Source organism: Aptenodytes patagonicus, chromosome 1 (genome assembly GCF_965638725.1).
Source record: "Aptenodytes patagonicus chromosome 1, bAptPat1.pri.cur, whole genome shotgun sequence".
In the NCBI taxonomy this organism is placed as follows: Eukaryota; Metazoa; Chordata; class Aves; order Sphenisciformes; family Spheniscidae; genus Aptenodytes; species Aptenodytes patagonicus.
In genome coordinates, this window is record NC_134949.1 from 89014992 (window position 1) to 89037357 (window position 22366).

General features: G+C 44.7%; 1 protein-coding gene across 2 annotated transcripts in view; it reads left to right on the forward strand.

The window, feature by feature from the left end:
- Positions 1-20790, forward strand: part of TBX15 (T-box transcription factor 15) — a 119099-nt gene extending 98309 nt beyond the window's left edge. Inside the window, exon 8 of one of the 2 annotated variants that reach the window (XM_076347980.1) lies at positions 20555-20790. In XM_076347980.1, the coding sequence (XP_076204095.1) occupies positions 20555-20562 (8 nt within the window). In that variant the 3' untranslated portion in view covers positions 20563-20790. Of the gene's footprint in view, positions 1-639; positions 2831-20554 lie in introns of those variants that run through there. The other variant, XM_076347970.1, reaches the window with a different exon arrangement.
- The last annotated feature ends 1576 nt before the right edge of the window (positions 20791-22366 follow it).

Sequence of the window (22366 nt, forward strand, 5' to 3'; positions counted from 1 at the left end):
CATGATTGAAAATCCTGACACATCCCCTTTCTCTGCTCGGTGGAACAGGCTATAACTTGAAACTGGGTCCTTTCATTTTAGTGTTACTTCTGGCCTAAATCAGTACCCCTGCACCGCGAGTCATCCGAAAAAACTGTTGAACAGTGCAGAAGCCCAACATGCTTTCAGCCACTTCCCGCCGCAAGCCCACCAAGTGGATGATAAAACATGGTTGTAGTGGAGCCATGCAGCCCACTGACTGGTGGTCTTCCTGCAGACCAGGAGGGGGAGATGAGACTTTTTTTTTAAAAAAAGGACTAGGTAAACATGCCTAGAAATGGCAGATCTCTTGACTGATAGAGCGGTGCTTCCTTGCAGCTTTTCCCACTGATTGCTCTGTGGCACGCTTGCTTCCCTCTCCTATTTTAAAAGGGAAGAAAATCTCTTTTGAGAAACAAAATCATAACAAAAAAGCAGCAGGAAAGACCAAGGGATGCTATTAATAAAGTGAGGGCTCTTGCCAAGAAAGGCCAAGTTTTCCAGTGGCCATTTTACCACCCTTGTTTCTTTATTAAACTAAGCTGTTTTTTAATGAAACTGTCTCGTTTTGCACATGTGGTCCTGGGCTCTGAACATCCTCCCATGTGTTTTGTTTTGCAGGAGGCAGCACAGGCACCTCCCCGACCACCTCCAGCACGGGGACCCCATCGCCCTCCGCTTCCTCTCACCTTCTCTCTCCATCCTGCTCCCCTCCAGCCTTTCATCTGGCCCCCAACACTTTCAATGTTGGCTGCCGGGAGAGTCAGCTTTGCAACCTCAACCTGTCTGATTATCCCCCGTGTGCCAGAAGCAACATGGCTGCCTTGCAGAGCTACCCAGGGCTGAGTGACGGTGGCTACAACCGGCTGCAGAGTGGCACCGCTTCCGCCTCACAGCCCTCTGAAACCTTCATGCCTCAGAGGACTCCATCCTTGATCTCAGGAATGCCGACTCCTTCCTCCCTGCCCAGCAACAGCAAGATGGAGGCGTACAGTGGCCAGTTGGGGTCCTTCCCCAGCTCCCAGTTTCAGTATGTCATGCAAGCAGGCAACCCTGCCTCCACCTCCTCCTCTTCACACATGTTTGGTGGCGGCCACATGCAGCAGAGCTCCTACAACGCCTTCTCCCTGCACAATCCCTACAACCTCTATGGATACAATTTCCCTGCTTCCCCCAGGCTGGCGGCAAGCCCGGAGAAACTCACCACCTCCCAAAGCACTTTACTTTGCTCTTCCCCATCCAGCGGAGCCTTCGGAGAGAGGCAATACCTTTCCACGGGGATGGATCACGGGATGCACATGATCAGCCCTCCCTCCAGCAACCAGCAGATGGCCAATGCTTGTGACAACAGACAGTATGGTGCGGTTCAGGGCTCCTCCTCACAGATGTCTGTGCACATGGTCTAACAAGCCGTGCTTCTTCTTGGCATCGAAGGCAGCCGGACCTTCGTCGTTTCCAGGGGTAAACCCATCCCAGTACCTTTTTGCCTTCAAACTTATAGTGGAACTAGTAATGTAATGATAAATAAGAACACAAGCCATCTAGGTATGCGCCACAGAACCTTGTGGAAAGCCTCGACTGACAGCCATTGCAGCTTGTTGTAGCCCAGAGCCTCCAGACCTGGCATGGAGTGTCTGCTTTTTCAGGACATTGCAGAGAGAAGGGCATGACTTTAACGAGAAGCTGGAGAGAAGCAGCTGAATATACCATTTATGCATTAACTCTCAGCTTGTGTGAGCTCTTGACGTGGCGGGAGCCGTGCCCCTGTGCTGTCTCCTCTGGGTGTCGAAGAAAGGCAGTCTCCCAAGGCTTTGTCCTCTGAAGCTGCACGGCCCATAGCTTTAAAGACCTTCCCCTTCCCAGACCGTTCCTCACTGCTGGAGCAGCTCAGCCCATTTCTGAAGCCAACAGTGGCCCGTGGCTCCTTCTCCCACTGTAGCACAGAAATGGTGCTGCTGGGCTGGAGCTTCTTCTCCCAAAGAGGTTTCTGCATTTTCACCATGCCTCTGCCTGACGAGCGGTTTCTTTGCGAGGGTCGAGCTTACCAGCACCCAGCCTGTAGACGGAGATGGGAGAGAGAGAAGAGCGAGAAAAGTTTTAACCTACAAGTGAGCCTCAGACATAAGCAGGGACTGATCTTTGGAAAGATGCATGGGGGACAGGGGGCTCAGCTCCTGTTGACGTGACCCGAAGTGATGCACCCAAACCAAAAGGACGACAGCCTTTGTGGGGAACGTGTGTCCCATAGCACTCAACACAATGGGAGGAAACTGTCCAGACTGAGCTCAGGGGGAAGAGCAATGAGAAAAGAGCTCTGCTCTACAGAAGTGCAGCCGGCCTCCCTCACCTTGCATGCAAGAGTTGCCATAGAAAACCATTAACATTTCAGTAACAGTGAGGTCGAGTATTCGCCAACCTCCCGCCTGCCACATGATCTCTCTTTAACCAAATAGATCATTGCCTTTTGACACCTTTCTTTTCTGTTTTTTTTTCTTCTCTTTTTTTTTTCTTCAAATCCTTTAAAAATAAGAAAACAATTGTAGCTTGGTGCAAGCTATGCATTTAAGTTGTGTGAAAATGCAAATACCAAGTAACAGAATACAGATATTATTGAGATTTGTTGTGAGGTGTTGTAGATAAATGTATTTATATGCCTAGTGGGGGATTCAATATTATGAATATAAAAGAGGGCAATAAAAATGGTATGTAAAATATGTATGAAGAAAAAGGTGTATAAAGATTTGCCCTATGCACGGAACTCTGTTTCTAAGTGCCAAGCACAGAATGCGCTAAATAAATCTTTGCAATTGTTCCCTCTGTGTTTTTCTCTGTCTGTGAGGCTTCCTCAGCGGTCTTCTTGAGACAGACATTTTCAAAATACCGCCACGCCTGTTTGCACAACAGAGGAAATGAAGACACGGTGCTAAATTGTAAAGTCCAGACAATATTACAATAAAAATAAAAATTCTGTCTTCTCAAGAAATTTTAAAAATTGAGTGCTTGGGATCTGTAAGGTGCCTGCCTTCACAGGAAGTGTGTTTTACGGACAGCTAGAGTGGTTATTTTGATTGTTAAAGTCTAATAAAAAGCTCTTCAGCATAGTTTTTCACAGTCAACATAGAAAATAATACAAATAACAGTACAATTTGTTTCTCATTTTTAAATGTCATTTTGGGATAAGTGTCAGATTTTCATTTGCACTACATTTCTAATATAAGATTGAGACATTAACACTGAAAGCAGTGGGGAAGCTGAAGCCCCCCCCCCGACCTGGCTGTAAGTTATGGCTGCAGAGTTTACAGCTTTCCTTGTGTCAATAAACTTTTTTCTGAATTGAAAAAGAACCAGGAAGGTAGAAAGACCTTGAAAGATAAATTCTGCAAGCATTTCTTAATTTTTGTTTTTACAGGGGAAGATAAATATACCAATACCATTCCCAGTTCTGTGCCTAGTCTGTCCGACTGTATTCTGGCTTTTATTGTGTCTAGCTGTGGATGCTGTGGAAAATGGTTGGAGGGACTACGGGTGGGAGAGAATCTGTCCCTCCCCTTGTCTTCTGTTTACCCCTAATAATTAATTCTTGGTTTAATCTTGAATCAGGGAGTTTTATAGCCTTTCTAAAGTCCTTTCAGAATCTTTCAGAAATACTCTTCAATCTGTGCTTTGAGGTTTGCCGTGCTTTTGGGTTTGACTCCATCCTATGGCAACGATTTCTACAGGTTACTAGTATGTTGTGTGAACCAGTATTTCCTTCTGCTGGCTATTTGCATTAGATTGCTTTTTCATATTTATTCCATTTAATTCTTTGTGAGTAAGTCTGTATTTCAGCTAAGAAGAGAATGTGATTCAACAAAATCAGAATCATTCTCAGTATCAAAATATATGTTTCTAATCTTGATTAAAACAAAAAATTAATTTAATCAAAAATTATCACTGGAAACAGTTGGGGAAGAAAGCAAAAGACAGATGTAGGGCACAGCCTTCAATATTAGTGTGAAGAACTGGAATCCCGGTTTCTATGCATTTTAGTAGGAATCCATAGGGAAGAGCTTTGAAATTGTCACCCAGACTCTTCAGCAATATGATCCTTCAAGGTATTGAACACCCTGTCCCTGATCCAACCAAGCTCTTCAGCTCACTGAGATAATGTTACTCCATCCAATTGCCTTCAGTATGAAACTTTCTGGCCTTAGGGTTAGCATTTATTGACCATATTTATTGACCATATTTATAGACATATTTATCTAGCTCTTATGTGGCACATATATAAAATGAGAGAGCTTAGTTAGCTCGACAGTTATTCCTTCATCTTAGCATATGTTTAAGTGTTTTGTTGATTCAGGATCAGAATAATCAGCATCAAGACTGAAAAAGAACAGGAAAAAAACCTGAGAGGCTTCCCTGTCCCAAGATGCAAAGTTGTAAGTACACAAATATGACTCAGTGTGAAAGTTACGCTGACAGTCTATGAGGATTAAAAACAAGCTAACAGTGAAATGGGAAAAAAATAGTAAACTTTTCCTTTGGTTGTCACTGTGCAAAGCAAACGTAGAGCAGTGTTTGGAAGGCAGTATCAAAAATAACAGGCTAAAGCATGTTAAAATTATTTACTTAGTGTTCAGTTAGGTGCACAGGTGAAATCCTCCCAGGATAACACTCCCCTGAGCAGACAACCTGCTTAAGGTCTTGACACCCCCCCAGAAACACAAGGTGAGCATTGAATTTGAAGCAGACCCAGGTATGACAGAGGTATCTCGTGTACAACAGTGGCTCTTCTCCCCCTGTCACCCCCATAGGGACACAAGGCTCTGAGCCATTTGCCACTTTGTACTGAGGCTTCCCAGAGAAGAGGCGGTGGCAATGGGCAATGAGAGAGATGCACTGGGGCCAGTCTGGGAGATTCGCTTGGGACCAGCTCGCCTGGTGGGTGGCCCAGGTTGCAGTACACACAGCAGCCACCCCTAGAAGACTCCCTTTCCTTGGGTGACTGCCCTAACCACAGGGCTTGAGAGCCCTCCTGGCATGGTCACGCTCTCATCCAGGAGCCCTTTGATTGCTCATTTGCAAAGCATGTGTGCGTGGGGGGCAGAGGCAGCAGTTGTGTGGTTCCTCTCCCCTTCCTTCCCTATCTCACCACGAACAACAGTTCGCCCCTTGGCCAACTTTAAGCAGCTTTGATAGTGTGGTCACAGTTGCAAAGATGTAAGTTCTCACATGTTTCTTTAGAAGAGACAGGGGAGGGGACAGGGGAGGATTCATTTTCCCAGTGCAAAAAGGCCTCCGTGTGACATCTCCTCATTCAGAGAAGCCACACAAGGAACAGGTATCCTGCATGCACACTCCCCCCCCCAAGTTTCATCTGGCATATGCATGTTATTAGACATCAGAGGATCTACCAAAAGCTGCAGAAACCAGGGGGTCGTTACTCCCCCACTCCTGGGCTGACCTGTTTGCTCTTAGCCCATGCAGGCTTCTGGCTTCCAGTCCAGGAGAAGAGAAGGCTCTGTATCTCCCATTTAGATGCTGCAAATTTAAAAGGTGAAACATCATGTACTTCTTTGAAGGAGTATCATTTTTTAAAAGCCTGATCCAAATGCCAGGAAGGGTAGCAGAAATCTTGATGATAGGAGATCCCTCATCTTGCAGCACAGGCTGTTCTAAATGCTAACCTGGCAACTTGTTTCACAAATGAAAAGGATGGGGCAAAAATAATCAGAGTGGGTTTGTCAGCTTTGCAAAGTTTATTTAGCTTCATTCCTTAACACACTGACAGGCACAGGACATAAATATTACCGTGACCACAGTCACTGCGGCTCAGTAAAAGGAGGACATTGCACTCCAGTGAGACACAGTGTTCTTGGAGGGAATGTAAGTTCTATGTGCTAAAGCAAAATGCTCACGGCACAAACATAAATACAAGTTACGTACACGGCCTGTGACATTATGTTAAATATACTAGAGCAAAAATTACAGCAGATGATCTGCTAGTGTGGCTGATTTATTGCGTACTAGGTGAAGCTTTACTGATTTAGGTGAGGGCTGACAGTCATTTGCCATTAAAGAAAAAAAGTGTTCAGATTCCCCCCCCCCCAACACAACTAGGTGCATTGACCCAGAGCACATATCCCATGTTAGACTAGCACTAGCAGATGAGTTTTGCTGTATGTTGCTTGTTGGGCATCGTTCTAAACAAAACAACAGCAACATGAAAGTGCACCCAAGGACTGGGCAGAGGAATGCCTGAGCATGCCGATTACATGCTACAGATGCACTAGAAACGCAGCTATGAAAGCAGTGAACTTTGTGAGGACGGTGCTGGTGTGACCAAGGGGTAACTGGCTATAAATAAGCCAGTTCCCATCCAAGGAACACCTGACTCCTTCAGCACTGTTTCTTCCTTAGAGAACCAGCCTGCAGGACCAGGCGTTTTGGCCAGGTCTGTAGCCCAGCATTTTGAGTCCACTGATGGGACCATCTCTGAGAGCTTGTCTGTTGGTCTGCTGGGAGGGGTTTGTGTAGCCTGCTGCTGACCCACAAAACTTCTGCTGGAAAAGAGGCTCACTCAGTTTTCTGACTGCTCCTTCTAATTTGTCTGTAATTGCTATCTAGGAAACTGTATAGAATACAGCTAAAATCCCTGGAACTCTTTACAAGGGTTGTTTTTCCATGTCAGTAACTGTTCCTGATCACCGCAGAAGAGTAACATGACCACACATGGCAGGAATAGTGTACGGAGCACACCTCTTTAAATATTAGCTTCTTTCTACCATAAAAATCTCCAAAAATTCTAGCCTGCCTGAACGGAGGACTAGACTGGAAAAAAGCAGTTCACATGGCTGCACTCTGTCGTGTTGCGACAGCCCAGTGATGAGCATGGCTTCTGTGCTGGATAGTGGTCGGCATCGGCTGATTCAGGGAGGAGCAATAAACCTCCACAGTAGGGTTAATTGTGCAATATTCTATCTCTGGCACACTGAGCTCGTCTATTTTTCTGACTCAATGTGGAACTCATTGCATGCTGTGGGGGAGAAGGATTAGGAGCCTGTATAATTTTACACTGGTTGAAGTTCTTACAGATGCTGTTCTTATTCCAGTAATGTTCTAAATTTGTTGAGCATTTTGGAAGCTCTGACATTCAGCTGGATAATGCCCTTCTCTGCTGAGATAGGGTCACTTCTGCGGGCTCCTCTCAGATGCTTTCACAAGCAGTCCTAGTCTCTGCTAGGCCATGCCTTCCCTTGAGCATCCAGCACCGTACACACCTCAGGGCACTATTTTCCAGCTGACTGGATGCAGCAGCACTGCAGAGACACAGAGTTGGCCCAAGTGGGGTGTGAGCAGAGAGCATCAGCCCTTCTCTTAGGATGATGGGGAGGGTGGTGCTGGTTCAGCCAAAAAGGCAGACTGCCTGTAGTCATTCTCAGTGAAGGTGCCTGTGCCTGGGAAGGGCTTTTCCTTCCAGACTACACAGATGACAGCCCTGGGGACATGCTGAAGCACCCACCACCTTCCGAGTGTTTCCTTTCTAAGAATCAGGGGTGCCCAGGGGGTGGTGGGAGGGGTGACATAGCCTCAAGTTCCTCTCCTACCTGAGCTGGTTTATAACATTTCCCTTAATGTGCAGTCAGGTAATTGCACATTAATACAGTTGCATTTTAAGCTGGTGTAACTGGCCCAGGAAGAGGCACAAACTAAAACTGCAGTCAGTTTGATATATTAAATAAATAATGCAGTCTAGTGACTGGGGACTTGATGTAATTACCTGCATCTGCCTCTCCCAGTAAAGCTGGAACAAGTTGCAGTGCAATTAACCCAGCACAAACTTAAGTACAGCCTGCCAACCATCCAAACCAGGGCCAGCACTGTACTCCTTGGTTTATATTATGTTGCTATGCAAAGGTCTGTATACAGAAATATTAAGATTAGTTAGAAGTATGAATGCAGATGTGTGTCTGTAAAAGCACCAGAGGAACACGAAAGCAAGGATTCAAAGAATGGCCTGTACTGATAACCAGGGACATGATCAACAGCAGCAAAACTGGTAAACACTGAGGAATGTGTTGCTTTCATCAAAATCACAGCAGGGATGACTCAACAGCAGAAAACCTGCAGTCTGGTAATGGGAGGATGGCAGCAAGACTACAGCACACTGTGTATGCCATTTCTCTTCCTGTAACCCCAACAAGAAGCCAAGCTTTAACAGCAAGCTACCCAAAATGAGGATGGAGAAGGTAATGTGCAGCAATGTCATGCAAGGTTTACGATGGGTAATTAACCAAGATTCCAAGGTGAAAGCTCGGTACCTGTGACTCCTGAAATGTGTAAAAGACCCATCTAAAAACCAATTCATTACCACCAGTGAAAAGAAAGCCAGAAGATGAAGTGAAGGTTCGATGGCCATCTCCCCTTGCATGCAAGTGATTCTGCCCAGAATACTTGGAGACATACATTTGGAGCTTGTGAATCCCATGTGTGCATTGGCAGAATCATGTCTGTTTTCTAGAGAAAACTAAATAAAAACCACTTCCTCTTCTATACAGTCTTGCACTCAGCTTTGTTACATCAGTTGCTACAGCTGTAGTATTACCCATAAAATACTCCAACTCCTAACGCTGTGAACATTACAAAGTTGGGAGCAGTCTCAAGTTTTACAGAAGACCAGAGGAATCCAACAAAAATTTTGAGGGAAAAAAAAAGTTAAAAGAGTATATAAAAAGAGGTTAAGTCAGCCTGAAGAAACCTACATAAAAATGAAAAATAAAGTGCACACATCCAAAATAAGAAAGAACTGGCCATGAACGCATAGCAAAAGGGACACCATAAAGTCTGTAAAGATGTTTTGTGAATAGCTCAGATACTTTTGGATAATGAACAGTAAACTGCCCTCCTTCTTGGATGGAGAATTTGAACTTGTCCCCAGAACTTGCGATGCTCTAGCTTCTGACCACAAAGATAAAAATCATATCAACAAAAAAATCAGCCTTTGAAAAGAAACATATTCACTCCTTAAACATAAAACATGCTGTATTAAATTTGTTGTTTACACTATATACACTATTGTATACATGTTTATAGCTACTGAATCTATCAGGCAACTAATCATTAAACATTCACAATTAAAAGCACATAAAATCAGTTACATTGTCTGTACACAAACATAAGTGGTTTTATGCTATGGTTAATTGTTCTTTATTTATTTCTAGGGTGACACAAACACCATGAAGTGTCAGGAGTTATTATCTCTGCTGTCTGTCCCTGTAACAGGGGACTTGGGAAGCATTTTCCATCATTGCTATGGTCTGGGAAGGAAACAGTCTGATTCAAAGAACTTCTAGAGTTAAAAACCTGTTTAATAGTGATTCCTGATTTATCATACGTGCTTTCTGTTGAAAAATGAAGACCTGTCTTCAGCTCCTGCCTTAGGTCATGCACAAATCCAAATTGGGGAACTAAATAGTTCTGGGGTCTGTGTTTTCCACCACACAGGATGGGGTGGGGAGGTTCTGCAATGGCATATAGGAGAAATGTAAGGCTGGAAACATCTGTCTAACGTGACCATAGTTCAAGCTGTCAACTAAGGCTTATAAATAGTAAAAAGTGAGAGGGGGACAGAGGGGGAGCAGGCTTAGCTGGTTTATGGCATTAGTTCTTTGCCTTTTCTTTTCTAATATCCAGGTCATATTCACATTGTGAGTGTATGAGTGCGCCGTGATACCTGATGTGAAGGGATCTGCCGATGTCCATCTCTTTCAGGTCTAAGCTGATAGACTACTCAGTGTTCATTGTATTAGCATCAATGGACAGTATCTATGAAATGGGGCCATAGCCATATAAAAATCAATGTGACCTACGTTCAGGGCAGTTTGACACCCCTTGACACCAAGTTTCAGCAATGATTTACTTTTCATCATATACAACATATTGTGAAGAGAAAATACAGCAGAAAAAGGGAAATTCAAGGGGAATATCATGCAAAGTAGCTTGACAAGCTGAATTTAGTTGTGGAACAGTCATAGTGCTAAAGCTCGGGAAAGTGGGCTGTGGACTAGATGCCCAATGCTAATTTTTTTTCCATTTCTAAGTCCAACAGTTCTACAACAGAAGGAGCAACATACAGCATCCATGAGTTGCCCCTACAAGGCAAGCAGGGACTTCACAATTTCAACTGAGCTTGAATCCAAACCTAAAAAATTCTCTAGGTTCATCCATCCGTAATATCTATGTTTTTTTCTCCCTTCAGCTGTTGCCACAATTGTGCCACTGGGGGGGTCTTTAATTCAGTTCTCCACTACTTTTATCCATGTTTCCCAGAATGCTAACAGCTGCAATATAATGAGATTATTTATGACTTCTAAATATCATTTTCTAATGTATCTCCCAGGCCAGCAAAGCGGCAGCCCAGCAAATCTCACTGAACCAGAGCTGCCTGTAACAATCCCAAAGTGTCCAGCCATCCATTTCCATTTCCTGGCCCCACTGGCTTCTCACTGCACTTTTTCAGATTTCCTTCTGGAATTTTTTTTTTTTTTTTGCACAGCAATAACAGAAAGAAAAATGTTATTGGCTGCTGGTGTTCAATCCCTGAAGAGGCGTTGCAGCAGGAGCCTCTCTTCTAGGACTATTTTAGTGTTGTACAGAGGAAAGAATGTAAGTTCTGTCCTTGATCCTGTCCCCAGACACCAACACAGTGTCCCCTGACCCAGCAGCCCCTGAAAGAAAGTCTGCAGTGACACAGACGGATGCGCTCCCACAACCTTCTGATCTGGTCTCAACAGCTGGCGTTTCTTCCGTTCCTGCATTGTTCTCATCCACTTTAGGCCTTGCAGGTACATACTTTAGGGTGACCACATTTCTAATGCTGCAAGTGCCGACTGAATCTCCTTCAGTGTGAGAATGAGTTGACTGCTTTTCAGCAAAGTTGTTGGGCATTTATGTCTAAATAAAGACTTTCATATAGCAACAAACTGTAATTTCAGGTTTTCCTATTTTATGTTGATTAATTTTTAAGATAATTTTTGCTGCTTTATATAGCCAGAAAAATACCTACAACCTCCTCTTTGCGATAGTACTTGAAAATTTATCCTCTGCTTTCCATGGCCAAGGCACTTATAGACTTTAACTAAGTAATCCCTGCATGTCCCTTGCTGGTCAAGGCAGCATAGCCGCATTTTACATACCAGTAAACTGAACAAAAGACTTGCCCTTGACCATGCATACCCTACCCCCGTCTCTGCTCCATTTATTGCAAAACTGTAATCACTGGTAGAAACGATGACAAAGTCCCCATCTTTGCCAGTTTGGTTCTGCATTAAAGGTAATGTTGCTCCTTTTATACTTTCAGCATTTAAGTCAGATGGGAGGATGAGTGTGCTGTGTGATGACTGACACCACCAAGCATAGGTAGTCTGAGCTATATTTCTCACGTCGCTGTTGCAACATCACCCAGACGTGCAGGCTTAGTGGGACCAAGCTTAGTATTTTATCACTGACCCATGGCAAGGCGGTGGTGAAAGAGTTTCCAGCTGAAGCTGCAAAGGCTGTGGGTTGCACAGGCAGCAAAACTTGGCCATTGCGTGCTGCTCCAGAGCAGTCCTGCTGCTAGCCAGTGGAAATCTCCAGGGCACAATTGCCGGCTCCTTACCAGCACGCAGCGCTGAAAAGTGCACCCCTTGGAAACACAGTACTTGTGCCAACAGTGCTCTTCAGTTTGGTTTTACTCTCCCTCTGTGTGCGGATAAACACAGCCCTGTGCCAGCAGCCTTGTGTAGGTGCACAGAGAAAAAGAGACAGTTGTCTAAACAATATGGTATGGAGGGCTGGGGAAAAGGCATGTTGAAAATGTAAAGGACATTTACATTAAAGGAAGGTGTGAGAGCTGTAGGAAGAGCCAAATTACAAAAAAAGTGAGTACTTTAAGCAGCCAAATTAAACAAGACACAATGGGGGCCAACTTTGCCTCCCAGGCATTTCACAAGCCCACACCCCAGAGTTCAGGGGGTGCTGGGGGGAGAACCATGTGTCCCTCCAGGTCTTATTTAACTTGGCCATGTGTAAAGAACTTAACTCTTTTGTGACTTGCCTGTTTCTACAGCACTCACATCTTCCCACTTTTTGCTTTATTTCTGGGTGCTTTTTGTTGGGTGAGTTTTAAATCCTTTTGAAGAAAAATAATTTCTTTCTTTTTAGAAAAATAATCAGTGGAGGCAAAGCGTAAAGTCGTTTTGGTCATAGTATCTTGGAGGAAAATAGATACGGTATTTTGGAAAGAATTTGAAATGAAAACACAAAGCCTGATGGGATTTAAATGTAGAAAATAAAAAATTCAGTCTTGCCCCCTCTTTTCCCTCCCCCTATTCATGAGGTCACCATTTCTCATCTCACAGACTATGACATCTTGCTAGGATCCTAAGGCAGCTACCAGAAAAAGTGTTCTTTCTCCTGCGAGCACAAAGCAGGATCAAACTGGCCAAGAGAAAATAATCAGAGTGCTTTCTCAAAGCTACAAAGAGAGAAACTTTGTAGAACCAGCAAGAAAAAGATGTCCAGGAAATGCAGGCAACCTTTCTTGTCCCCTCAAAAATTTGATGCATAAGCACTGGAGAAAAAGGAGACCAGATGAAAATGTGTGAAATAGTGAATGTGCACTGAAATTCAGCATTGTTGCTTGTAAACAGCTTGCTTGTGAAGGAATTGTGCGTGCACGTGTACGTGCATGTGTACAAAGGATGAGAAGTGGGAGAGTGTCCCTGCACTCGCAACATGTGGCAGACCTCAGTTCAACAAATTTAACTTTACTCCTGCTTGCAAGCCCTTCGCTGCAGCAGGCTGGGTCTCTGAAGAGGGAGGGCTGACACCGTTGACGTCTCAGCTCTACTCCTGCTTCTGCAGCAAATGACTTTTCTCACAGCATTACTTGCACTGCCTCTGCTCAGACCTCAGGAGGTGGACCTTTGTTCAGCCCTGGCCCGGTGTGAGCAGCACCTAAGCTTTGCATCCCATGTAGTTCTCAGCCCACCTGGAGAGAAAGTGATCACTTGCTCTCCGACACTGCATTGACCTTGTTTAACTACAGATAATTCACCCTTTTTTAATAAATTGTGACCTGTTTGAGGGCAAATCGATAGCATGAGGGGAGTAGGGGTCGTGAATATTCTTCTCCCCTTGCAGATTTCTCTGCAGAAAGACCCTGCAAACTCAAAGGACCCCCTGGCCATATTGATGGCTCCTACTTGCTCTGTCACAACTTCTGGGAGAACAGTGGCAAAGTCAATGCTCTAACTCTTACCAAAGTCAGGCTGCAGCACAATTATGTTCAGTGTACATTTCTGAGTTATTTTTTTGCTACTTAAGTCCAATGTGGACTTGAGTTGAAGATCCAGTTTAGAAATGCATTCTCATGACAATTTCCCCAATGCAAGAAAGAAGGAGAACTTACTACAAAGAGAAATTTGTGCCCCTTAGAGAGAAAGATTTGTTTGTTGAATTTTGGCTCTGATCTGAACTGTCTCCAAGGAAAACTGATGGCATTAAGGGCATGGAGTCAGTTTGGCTAGTCCTCTGAAATAGGGGAAAGCCTTAAACATGTGCTCAGCATCAAGCACATTCCTAATATTCTGTCCATATTAGTACGGATGTCTATATACCAAAGCCTGCAGCCAAAGTCTTCAGTTCAGTAAAAAGCACATCTGCTGCCCATGGGCATGAGTCAGCTACCAGTGAGGAGCACAGTTTCTGACCGTACACCTACAAAACTCTGTCTAAAAATCACCATTCAGTGATTTACCATCATGCTGACTTTCTCGCTTGGGACAAGACAAGCTCGAGCTGTAACTGACAAGACTTCCAGCCTACCATGGTGTTAATCACATCATTCAGTCTAATGGCAGGGGATTCCTCTCTTAATTTTCCTTTCCAGTCTGAAAGCCTCCACCAGCCATGTTCTTCTCAGCTCCTTAAGAACAAACAAGTGTTTATTTCTGTGCAATGCCATGCAGCACCTTGGCTTGAAGCTGTCCCATACGCCTCCTGGACTACACACTGGGATTTTTACCTAGGTCTGCAGTTGTCCCCAGTATCTCTGAAAGCCAAATCTTCTGGTCTTTATTCTTTTCTCATCCTCTGCTGCTACTTTTGTCCTGGATCAGATGGAGCTCCTCGGTCCTGTAGTAACAGTATCTTCCTTACGCCACTTGTGGGAATGTAGGGATGAGCGCAGTGTCTGGCTCTGACACTGACAGATCTCACACTGCTCCCAGGGAGATACCCAAATGTTACAAAGATGAACCATATGGGCAGCCCCAGCACTTGAGGCCATTAATAGGAATTTTTAAGCAACTGTGATTGATGGGGCAGCTCTTACAAGTCTGAGATCAATGAAAATGCAACTTGATCTTTTGAACTCAACTCCTTAATTTTTTTGTTCCTTTTTCTGCAGAGAATCCCATAAAACCATTTCTGTGCAGACAAAAGCTGTCTGGGACACTTCATGTGAATTTGTCATGCATTTTCCTTTTGCTCCCCCCTCCGCCCCATCTGCAGTTTCACATGCAGCTTGGTTTTGAGTCTTTCTCTGTGATTTGTACAGGCACTTCAAGATCAGCTTTTTCTATACTTGTGATTGGACATTGTCTTGAAGGTATTTTTTGAGACTCATTATTTCTCATTTGTTTTCAATTTAATTAATTTACCCCTCATTATAACCTGAACATGAGGGGAAAAAAATGGTGGGAAAAAAATGGTAGGAAGAAAGAAAAGCAAAAGTCATCGAGGACAGAGGAAAGGCTGAACAACCTTCAGGAGAAAGCAGGGAGCCCAAGGAAAGAACAAGAAGAGGACACAACATATAACCATATCTAATGAGGCTTGAATTATCCAATATTGATATTTTTCCCACATCATCTGCTGACACAAATCATCACTATCCAAAATGCCTCCATCTTTCAACATTCTCTATCAGACTTGACCAACAGGGCAGTCACTCCCAGTAACTTTGAATTGAGCTGGTCCTCAGCCAAGATGGCAACAGTCTTCCACCAGCATCCACTGGATGCTCCTGGAAATGAAAGCCTCTAAGAGGTTGGCAGGCTACTTACAGCTAGAGGAGAATGAGCCTAGAAAGGCAGAGGGAAGGGACAGCTTCTTAGAAAGCCAGGCAGGGAATTAGGGAGAGCCTGGGGAGCAGGGACAGGTAGTGAGAGTGGCATGGGGAGCTTGGGGATACACAAGAGACCCCAGGGTGCAGGAGAGAAGAGGAGGCCAAAAGAAATATGGATAGCATGGGTGAGCTTGAGGGAGCAGAGAGAAATGCGAGGCAGAGCAAGAAGAGAGGGCAGAGTGGACCGGAGTGAGGATGTGAACAGCAAAGGGCTGCAGAGAAGAGGAGGGGAGCACAGCAGTAAGGAAAATTTTGATAAAGGCAAGGGAAGAGCCTTGGAGAGGTTGGGAGGGATGCAATGGGAGAGAGGTAAAAGCAGAGAGACAAAAAGCAACTCTTCCCTCTCCAGGGAGGAGAAGAGCAGGAAATGGAACCCATGTTTTGTGTGGGATTGACAGCCGTATTTTGAACTTGAAACAACCACATACGAGTCAAGAGTTGGGAAAATGTCCCTCTGGGCACTAAAATGAAGAAATAGGTGAAAGCAATGAAAGCCACGTGTTTAGTTACACGATACTTAAACCAGTGTCAGTGCAAAGGGGATTTGGAGAAGGAGTTGCAGGGGTGGTTCTGACTCTTGGATTAGTAGTGCCTGGGGTGGGATATCTTCCCTTCCCTTAACTAGCTGTGGGCTCAAACAACTCAGTGCATGGCTCAGGGTAGATAAGTTTTAGCAGTTTTGGGACAGGCTGCGCATACTGGGCTTCTAGGAAGGGTGAGGATCTGTTCCCAGAAATCCCAGTTTGAATGCATTTTCTAGAGCACACCAAGCCTTAATGGAGTAACACTCTACTAAAGGTGGGAAGGACTTTTTTGCTACCCCTTCCTGCTTGAGTGCTTGGCATAAGATTGCGCACACTTACCAGCTGATTATGACAAATGGCAACAATGGGAGCACCGGTGGTGGAGGATGCAATGCCGTCCCTCGGAGTTATACAGCACTTCTGAAACATAGTAAATCACCATTCTTGCCTTTCTTTGGGGCTGTTGGTGTAAGGCCCAGCTACGAGAGAAACAGAGAGGTGGAATGAACTGGTTGAGAATGGCGTGAGTCTAGGAACTGGGATTATTCAGTTTGTCTCAGTTGCAGACTTAGCACACCCTGGCTCATGCTGCTTCCCTGCTCTTGGCCACAATTGTCAAGGAGCAAGCCTGGGTTCAGAGCACACAGCCAGCTCGGAAAAAGAGTCACTGAGAGCACTGATGGGATTGGGAGCACCCAGCTCTTCATCACCTATCAAAAGCACAATGAAAACTGAAGGTGTTCCCAGGACCCAGTGGCATAGCTTAGCTCCAGACAGCTGGTCACCAAAGTAATCTGGGAACTTACAGTATGTAGTAAAATTTCCAGCATAGGCAGGCTTTCACTACAGCTCTGTGCCTCTTTTGCTAGGGAAAGAGTCGAACCTTTCTTCTCAACGACACCTGGGATTCTCCCTTACATTATCAGGTTTCCAAATCTAGTCCCTCTGGGACGTGGTCCTGTACAGGCAGAAGGAAGGGTGGCTGCAGCTGCAGGGTAGGAATGATGGGTCCAGCACACTCCTCTGGAGCTCCCACCCACTTCTGGGAGAAGGGCAAGCAACTGCTAAGCAATGGAAAGCGCTTGTGCACTCTCCAGACTTCAAACACCCCAAAGCGTTCAAGCACTTTCATACCCTCTAGCAGTGGGCAGAGATCCAGTTGCAGTTGTATGCAGCCTGGAGACTTTCGTCTTCAAACAAGCTCTTCAGTGGCGTCACACAGGTTGTTCACAATGTGGGTGACTGCCCCAGCCTCACCAGGATCTTCTGGAGAACCCGCATCTCTGGTTTGCAGTTCATATGTGACAATGTGGTATCCCCAGAGGCGGGTTCACACTAGATACGTTATTCCATTAAAAGCCTTAACATTTGCGAAATGCAACACTCCCTCATTAAAAATATTACACTCATTCAGCTGATGGTAATGACCCAGATGCGTCTTAAGCTCCAGAGTGTGCCAGTGACAATGCTACTAACCTGAGTGGTTTGGACTTTACAGTCTTTTCTTTGTAACTAATACATGTGATTAACATTTTCCTTAAAAATGGTCAGTGGAGCAGTGAGACATACCAGGCTGGCAGCATTAAAATTGGAGCTGTGTCCCCAAAGAGCACATGTAGGTTGACAAAAGACAGTGCCAGCTTCTCACACCCACACAGGTCTCTGGCCACACCGCTTGGCCTCACACCCAACTTGGAGTGACAGCGTCAAGAAGTGAACAGCGAACTCAGTCAGTACAACTTTCTCAGACGCTGGCTGTAATTACTGAGGCTGCCAACAGCCACAAGAAGGCAGCCAGATAGCATCACAGCATGCTGGCAAGGCTTGTCTCTTATGAGCATCTTCTGACTGGAAGCCCTTTCATTGCCATCCCCCTGCTATTCTAGGTCAACTGCAGCACAGGGTTAAGCTTTAACAGGAGACCCAAAACAACCATCCATTGGCCTAACCCACCTCCCCTTGCAGACAGTTTGCCTCAGTTGGGCACTCCTTGAACCAGGTGAGTGTTTCTTCATCGAAACGGCAGCCTGGTCTTACAGAGCCTCTGTGACTGGTCACATTTAGCTTTTGCCCACCATGCACATTAGGGAAGGACTAAATGGTTGCAGGGAAGTTCCTTTCAGCCTTGCTCTCTCCGAACCTCTGCTTTTTTCTTTCTTTCCTATTTTCTATTCTGTTTTTAAAACTTCCTTTAAAATGACACTGACTCTCCTACTTGTAGTTGCTGCTCTGGAGCTCAATCAGCCTTGTTGATCCCTGCTGCAAGTGACAACACTTCTCACTGTCTTTTATATATCAGTTTAACAGCCTGATAACAACTGGGCAGGATTGGATATTCCTGGCACTGTGCGTATACTGTGCAAGGCTTATAGTACGACACTAGATATATTTTACTGTCTCTTGCTCTTGAACTGTTACCTTCTGATTGCTTGAAAATGACTCATGAGGTTCATATGGTCCAAATTAAGCCTATGGCTGAACACTTGTGGTGCTGTAGATTACTTAAAGGATTTTAGGCAGAATCCTAATATTTCATTGTATGCCTGCAAACTCTTGAGATTTTTTAGCAGGAAACAAAATGCAAATTTTGCAAACTACAGGAATGTTTCATCAGCTGAAGATCTGAACCCTGCTTCCATGCTCATTTAATACCTTTTGTAGTGCACTATGTTTAATGCAGCTATAAAGCAATGCTGTTACGGAAACTTTCAGTCTCTCAAGGGCATTTCTCCATTTTTGTGCACTAGTTTAACACTACAATTGTTCTTCATACAGAAGAGCATCTTCACCAGGTGTTTCTTTAAAAAAAAAGATAAACATCTCATGGTACATTTCCATTATCTTGCGTTGTATAAGATGTAATGTGTATACAAATATCCATTTTGACCTCCGGCTGGCAGGGTAATCTCTACTGTCAGCAATTCTTTTCCAAGCCATCCTAAGAGCTTCTCTCCAACCCCTATCCCTGTTCTCACCCTCCCCACATTTGCAGCACTGGCCCTGCACTCCTGGTCCACCAGCTCTGCTCCTCATCACCAAAGCAATGCTTGAGCATTTTCCAGAGCACATTTGGTGATGTGAATTGCTGAAGAATAGCCAAATACTGCTCCTGGTGGGCAAACAGTCACTGCACTCAACAACGCTTTTTCAGAGCTGCTGCTAAGCTTACTCTCCATTTGACAAGTATGTAGGTGACACTCAAAAAGCTGAAAGGACAAAAGTCTTGGCTTCTCTATTCTACATTACCCTAAAAGCCTTACCTACCTACTGTTTTGGGGAGCTGTACTGTTGGTCTGGAAGGCACTCTTGCACCCCAGAATTTGCTGTGGAAAAAAAAATTACCCTTCCCTAGGTCTTAATGCTTTTATGCTTGATTCCCCAGTGTTCCCAAAGGGTGTTCAAAATGCCTTTAGCCCTTGGACTGTCCATTTTAAATTTTAGCAAAGGCTGGAGGGTTTGCCAGTGGTTTTGCTTTCCCAGCATGAGCCAAACATGCCTGCCAGATTTCTCAAGAGGGGATGTAAGATTTTCCAATTTCTAAATAGGCCAATGAAGCATAAAAATATCAAAACATAAAGTGAATGTGTTTTATGAAAGGATTCTCTGTTGTCAAGGAAGGAGGGCTGGCAAACACCTGAGGGCGCCGGGAACTTTTCTCCTCTGTGACCTGAGGCTCTCAGGAAATGACCTTTACCAGCCTGGAGGTGCAGGAATGCAGTGGTGCCAAACTTCTCCTCCACGTGTTGTGGGCAACTTAATGGAAAAACCTGTAAATATTGCAGAATGTCATGAATTGTTAGTAATATTACTAAGTCTTTAGTTAGAGGCATGTACTGTGCATTTTATTCTCTGTAACTCTCTTTTCATAACAGTTAACTACTGTCTAACAAGGAAAGAAAAGTCAGAGGTTTCATGCTTACAGGAAGTATATAGTGTCGATGGATTTGCGTAGTATTTAGAAGAGTTAGAGTTACATTGCAGTGACGCAGTTCTACAGCACTTGCTAATTCCCTCTTCTCCCCAAATACTTCCTCCTGGCTCCCGCTCTTGTTTGTTTGAACATACCCAGTCTGTTATTCCTCTCTCCAAGCACTGTGCAGTTACCAGACAATTGCAGTTTAACATACTAATGCTGCATTTAATATTCTGCAGCAGGTCTCAGGCTGACAGTGTGTCCAGGTGGGGGTCCAGTGCTCCATCCACAAGCATCAGACATGGTCATCCAGACTCTCCAAACAGGAACCCCAGACATTTATCTCTTGCTGTTTATTTCCATCTTGCTTTCCGTCTCAAAATGTTGCTCTCCATTCATGCATCTATTCCAGCAACTGTAGTAAACCAGGTCTTAAAAACCCGCTTGATAGCCTAGCAAAGCGGAGCGTGAAGCATTCCCAGGAGAGTTTGCACGATGGTGATCTCCACGTCAGAGGCAGGCTTTATATTTGTCAGATTTCTATCCAGAGTTCAGGTTTCACATAGAGGTACCCTGTCCTTACACACATGTGGCAGCTTGTTACTCTGCAATGCCTGACCAGAGTAGCAGAGCTGTTGTACCATCTTCTGCTCTGATTCTGGTAAAGGGGCAAACCTCCCATGAACCATCTAACAGCATTGCAAGGGTGACCCTGGAAAACTCCCTGGAAATGCCCTTTCCTCTTTCCACCTTGAGAGCTGGTTTCAATTGCCCTCCTTTCGTGGCAAATGGGGGTAGAGGTGGTGACATCAGGCCCTTCTTGGCAGCTCCCTTTTCACAAGGAAGCATGCATTCAATTAGAGGATTTTAATTAAAATACTTTTCTGTAGCATCCTGTTTCCAGGCCCTGCTGTAAATTTAACTTGACGTTCTCTCATTTAACAGGTGGGTGAGATTATTCTGAGAGCTGCCAGATGGAAGAAAGCAGAAACAGGGCTGGCTGTTGAGATAGAAGAATGAAGAGAGGAAGAGAGAGAGCAAAAGCAAGGAGTGGGACAGATATCTGCTGCATATCTGTCAATATTTACTGTGTAACATGCTATCCCTTTCTGTGATGGTTCTTCATTGCCACATGCGTGCAACTTCTTAAATTTCTTTTGAAGGATAAAAGTGGCAAATCCCGGATCAACACAGTTGCATTTGATTTCCTTTCCTTTTGTATTGGAGCAGTTCAGGAATAACCAATGAATGGCAATTGGTGCAAAATTCAAAGTACCCCCATCCTACTCCCAAAAAAGAAAAAAGCCACCCTTTAACCTGGAAGCTGGGAAGCAAAGTAACAGCTGTGAGGCTGCATTGGTAGCCATGGGAGTGGGCAGTTCACTAGCGGTCCCTTCTGCCACTGCAGTTGTGTCAGCACCAGCTTCCAGATGCAATGGGTTAAAGGATATGGGAGAGAAGAGACTGTTTCCAAGAGGTTAAAACTCAGCGGCTAGCAGGAGCAAGGATGAGGAATGTGGAAAGCTGCCAGCTGGGGATCTGTGAGGTAGAAAGGCTGGAGACAAGGGGTGGCTAGGAAAGAAAATGAAAGGGACCAAAGGAAGAGAGAAAAAGGGGAAGGACAGTCTGGGAAGGAGGAACCTTAGGGAACAGGGAAGGAAGAACTGCTGGGGGTTGCTAAGCCACAGAAGTGACAAGCAGAGGAATGAGGAGGAAGAGGAATGAAAACCCTTATCATCTCTTTTTCCCTTTGAAAGCAACAAAACATAAGGGAATTAAAGACCAAACTTCAAGCTAATGTGGAAGGGTGCCTGCACTGATCTCCTTCCACTGTGCTATGCAGGACCGTAGTACTCTGATCCATCCACCACACAGCATGTGCTGCCAGAGGTGAGACCTCCAGAGCAATGCAGGGTAGAGGCTGCCTGAGCCAGTACAAAACTGTGGTGCAAGCAGAGAGGATGTTATAAGTCCTCAGAAGCATTGCGCACTGCTGTCATAACTCATAGTGGTAGTGCAACTAGTCTCACTTTTGCATTGGTCAACTGAACCAGCTGCTTTCAAAGGAAGCTTTTACAGCAGAAGGCTTAGCAGATAAGGTGCTACTGGGGAAAATTCCTGGTAAGCCCTGTCTTTCTTCTTTCCATTTGGTAGAGGTTGGTTTAGGCTCCAACTTCAGAGATCTGGAGCTTTCAAAGCTATTGATTACTTCTTTAGATTTGCTGTTCTAACTCCAGAGGCCCGCTGACTGAATCCATGGTCTGCGTGATTTGGTTGTAGATTGATAAACTTGAATTTGTCCAGGTAAACGCTGAGAGTCCTCATGGTTTCCCCCCAAAGAACGGGATTTCAGACAGAGCTGTGGTCAGTCCAGGATGGACACAAGAACTTTTCATGGAGATGTAACCCCACTGAAAAGCCTACCCCTAGGATGGAATAGCAAAATACATAAGCATATTACACCTACATTTCTGATTAGATTTTGCAGTATCATGGGCAAGTACAGCTTTGCTTCTTTTTAGCAAACTGAAATATTTCAATATACACCAAAACCAAAACATACGGTTTCAATTCTCCAAACGGGAAAAAACCTATATAAAACAAGCTCCCATTAAAAAAAAAAAAAAGGAAGGAAAGAAAAAAAAAGGTTAAGTGGAAGATTCTTCACCAACAAACACAGCCTAGACGTTTGTACAAGCTGAAGCTTACATCAGAAAGTCATCGCACAAAATCAAGTGCTTTGGTCAGCAAACATAC